We start from the raw sequence: 3,757 nt of genomic DNA on the forward strand, positions 1-3,757 counted from the left end.
GAAGAAGAAGGAGGAGGAGGAGGAGGAGGAGGAGGAGGAGGAGTATGTCCCTGTGTTTTCAACTGTTAATTCCATTGATGCCAGCCTAGTAGGATATGTAAATGTTTGTCACCTACTCATTTGTCAAAAAAATGAAACTTAAGTTGTAGTGGGGAATGTCACTAAGCCTCCATAGCCAGCTGTTTGAGTAAGGAGTGTGGCTTTTTGCATAATAAATGGCTGGCAAAGATTACATGCCCCAGTACAAGGGAATGCCAGGGCCAGGAAGCAGGAGTAGGTAGGTTGGGAAGCAGGGTCGGGAGTATAGGGGACTTTCAGGATAGCATTTGAAATGTAAATGAAGAAAATATCTAATAACAATTGTTTAAAAAGAAAAAATAATAACTGGTTAGCATCTTAAACTGGGGAAGTAGAATAGGCAGAAATTCTGGGCAGGCAGATATTCTGGAAGATGCAGAAGGAAGACTGAGAGGAGACAGGACAGAAGTGAGAAGTGTACTATGAGAACTGTATGGAGCGATGCAATGGTGGAGAAGTTGGGTTAAGGTAGAGGCTAGCTGAAAGACTGCACCAGGTAAACGTCAACAGCTTTAAATTATGCAAATGTCTCCCTGTCTTTATTAAACCTCGAACAGGTTCCCACAAAAGCCCTGAAATATCAGGCACAACATTGTAGGGCATGAGATCCAGACTAAGACAAGAATCTACATACTTGAGCATGAGGGGAAACATCAGCTAGAGTCAGAGAAGCTAAAATCTCAGACCTCAGAGTCATTAATATATACTCAGAGTTGACAGCCCAGAGAGTACAGTTTAGAGAAGCTTATTTACTGGAATAAATATTATGCTTTGAAGCCATGAAAGATAAATAAGAAGTAATGTTTTGTAAATGTGTATAGATGCTGCAAGAAAGAGAGAAATTAAGTATTGACAGGCATAGAAAGAAATTTTAAACTTGAATTTAATACAGGAAATTCTCTGAAGAAAACAGAGAATTGTCAAGATTAAAAACTGAAAATATTTTCTGTGTTAATAATGGAAAACAACACAGCAGAGGGCATTTGTACTCCATATAGTTTCATCAGAGTAAAAACATCAGAGTAAAGAAGAAAAGAGATAATTTCCTTGTACTTGATTCTCAAATTAGTATTAGTCTCATTCATTTGGGAGCTATCCAGGTTAGAGAAAAACTAGGCAACTTTTAAAATTAACCTTACACAGGACTATTAGAAAAGCTACATTCATTTTTTCAGCTACTATAAAACAATTACCTCCAGAAGAGTAACCCACAGGGTATGATGAATTTGGATGGCAGGCCATAGGAATGATACATCTAAGGAGATTTAAAGAGGTGATTATAGCATGTAGGATGCACTCACCATATGTGAAACAGGTACTAAATAATTAAGCAATGCGAAATCATGTAATTCCAAAGACAGAGATTGATAACAACTATCATAGATTGTTGTATATGTCATACAACTATCATTGTAAGCACTCAACTACAATGGCTAACATGTTTAACAGAGGAGGGTTTGGCTATGGAACAACATACTAGGACTGGAAAGGTTAATAGTCCCAAGGATCAGTTGCTAGGTGAAGGTGAATATGCTGAGTTATAAATGCAGACTCTGTTTGATGATCTCACCTTAGACAAATGTCTTACAGTAGCTTTAAATGCTTGGAACAAGGTTGAAAACCTATGAATATGATCTGAATCATTTACCACAATAATCTAGGGCTCAGAAGGTTTTAGTGATATTTTTTTACAATGATTAACTTCACCTGTAAATACATGATCTTATATTGATGTATCTACAGAGCTAGTCTACCTTTTTCTTGAGGTCCGCCAAATTTTTCTTGAGGACTCCTTAGCTCTCTTTTCTAGAATACTGTTTTACCTGTGTCCTGCCAGATGCTCCTCTGCTGTTATTGAAAGTACAAAGAGAAAAATCCCTGCCTTCAAAACCAAAACAGCAAACTCTAATGAAGGTCCAATTATTCATAAAATTCTCTTGCTACTCCCTTTTACCCTTGTCATGCTGAACCATGTCACCATCATGGTGAGGAGGCTCTATCAAAAGTCAGTAGGGACCATACCATTTCACTTTTATGGTGGGGTTGTTCCAGGCCACTCAGCTGGTATAAGAAGGATAAATTATTGTATCTCCTTTTAGACTAAGAAAGGAACAACAAGTCTCAAACAGTTTAGATTAGTATTGGTTTTTATATGATTACAGAAATTTAGGGGTATCATTACTATATCATAATGTATATATTATTCAACTCTTCTTTAAAGATATATGTTGCTATAACTTTAATACAATCCAATTAAAAATGTAATTTAATGTCCTAGTCTTATGAAAGCTACTATCATAAACTGTTACTAATAATTAAGAAATACAAGTTAGTGTTCAGTCACCTATAAATAATCATATCTTCTAATGGATTCAGAACTAGTAGTCATACTAGATACTAATGTAGTTGATTGAAAGAGGAGGCTTTATTTAGCTACCTATATATGTTTTCAAAGTTCAGTCAAAACATGTAACTAGAAACAAACAAGGTTGTCTAATTAGATATATTTTAGATAGATAGATGGTCCTAAAATACTTCAGAGTCTGAGTTTTACTTATTAAGAAGCTCATACGCCAGATATTTGCTCACAAGCCAAATATCCTACAGGATGGACTAGTATCTCATTTGCATGTGAAGGATGCCAGATTCATTTGACTGTGTTCTGTTCTATTTAGTCTGATGAGGTGAGAAGAATGTCATCAGGGAGTTTTACACTTATTTAACCACATGTCCATATTCTGGCTAATTAGGGAGAAAACTGATTCACAATTCCACCACATGTGCACTGGCAGACATACCTTCTTGAATACAGATTAGGAATTAAATCTTCTAAGTCCCATGTGGGCTCTTAACTATCTTCCATTTACTGACATTAAGACTCTGTCAAGTCAGTAGGGGCCATAGTGAGCACTAGTGAGCACTAGTGAGCACTGGGAAGCATTTGCTTGTGAGGAGAAATCACTGCCAGTGACTCTCAAGTGCAAGGGAAGCATGGGGAAGGGAGAGTGCACCTTAGTTATCAGTTATGATTGTTTCAAAACATAACTTGTAAAATGCCAAATTTATTTTCAAACATGAAGGCACAGATGACATGCTGGGTTCCAGGGACCAAGGAGTGTGCTTCCCCGACAGCCACCAGTGCACCTGCAGTGAGGATGGGGTGATAAGATCCTTTACACAATCGCAACTGAACCATAGTTTATATAAGGTTTCCAGTTGGAATCCTTTTTTTGTGGAGTATCAACTCTGAACCATGAACACTGTGCTCTGTGTTGCAGCATGTATATTAAAAATCGGAATGACACAGAGATTACCATGGCTGTTGCCCAAAGATGACACACAAATTCATGAAACATTCCATATTTAAAAATAATTGTCTACAAAGTAAATATCAACACAATACTGAGTAATAAGGAAGGCAAACAGGTATTTGAAGAATGTTTCTTTATTCATGGGTGAATCGCTAAGGAAAGCGATCAGATCACTTTAGAATTTGCTGCTTAGAAGTAGGTCAACTCATCAGTCTTGGTTTTGTTAGTTTGGTAACCATGAAGTTCAAAATGATCTTTTCCAGAATGTGCACGGAAGACTTTTATGTGAAGGAAACAACCACATCCTATATCCATCTGAAATACAGAAAAAAAGAAAAGAGAAAGAAAAGAAAAGAAAAGAAAAGAAA

The 3,757-nt window shown here is 36.7% G+C and overlaps 1 protein-coding gene and 1 non-coding gene across 2 annotated transcripts in view; one reads left to right on the forward strand and one right to left on the reverse strand.

The window, feature by feature from the left end:
• Nucleotides 1–3,340: 3,340 nt before the first annotated feature.
• Nucleotides 3,341–3,445, forward strand: LOC115063326. The gene has a single exon (XR_003843180.1). It is a non-coding gene; the product is annotated as a U6 spliceosomal RNA (small nuclear RNA).
• Nucleotides 3,446–3,578: 133 nt separating this feature from the next.
• Nucleotides 3,579–3,757, reverse strand: part of LOC110315048 (stefin-1-like) — a 6,670-nt gene continuing 6,491 nt past the window's right edge. The window contains exon 3 of the mRNA XM_021189211.1: nucleotides 3,579–3,704. Within this exon, the coding sequence (XP_021044870.1) occupies nucleotides 3,579–3,704 (126 nt within the window). The remainder of the gene's footprint in view (nucleotides 3,705–3,757) is intronic.

This window comes from Mus pahari, unplaced genomic scaffold, assembly GCF_900095145.1.
Source record: "Mus pahari unplaced genomic scaffold, PAHARI_EIJ_v1.1 scaffold_10789_1, whole genome shotgun sequence".
In the NCBI taxonomy this organism is placed as follows: Eukaryota; Metazoa; Chordata; class Mammalia; order Rodentia; family Muridae; genus Mus; species Mus pahari.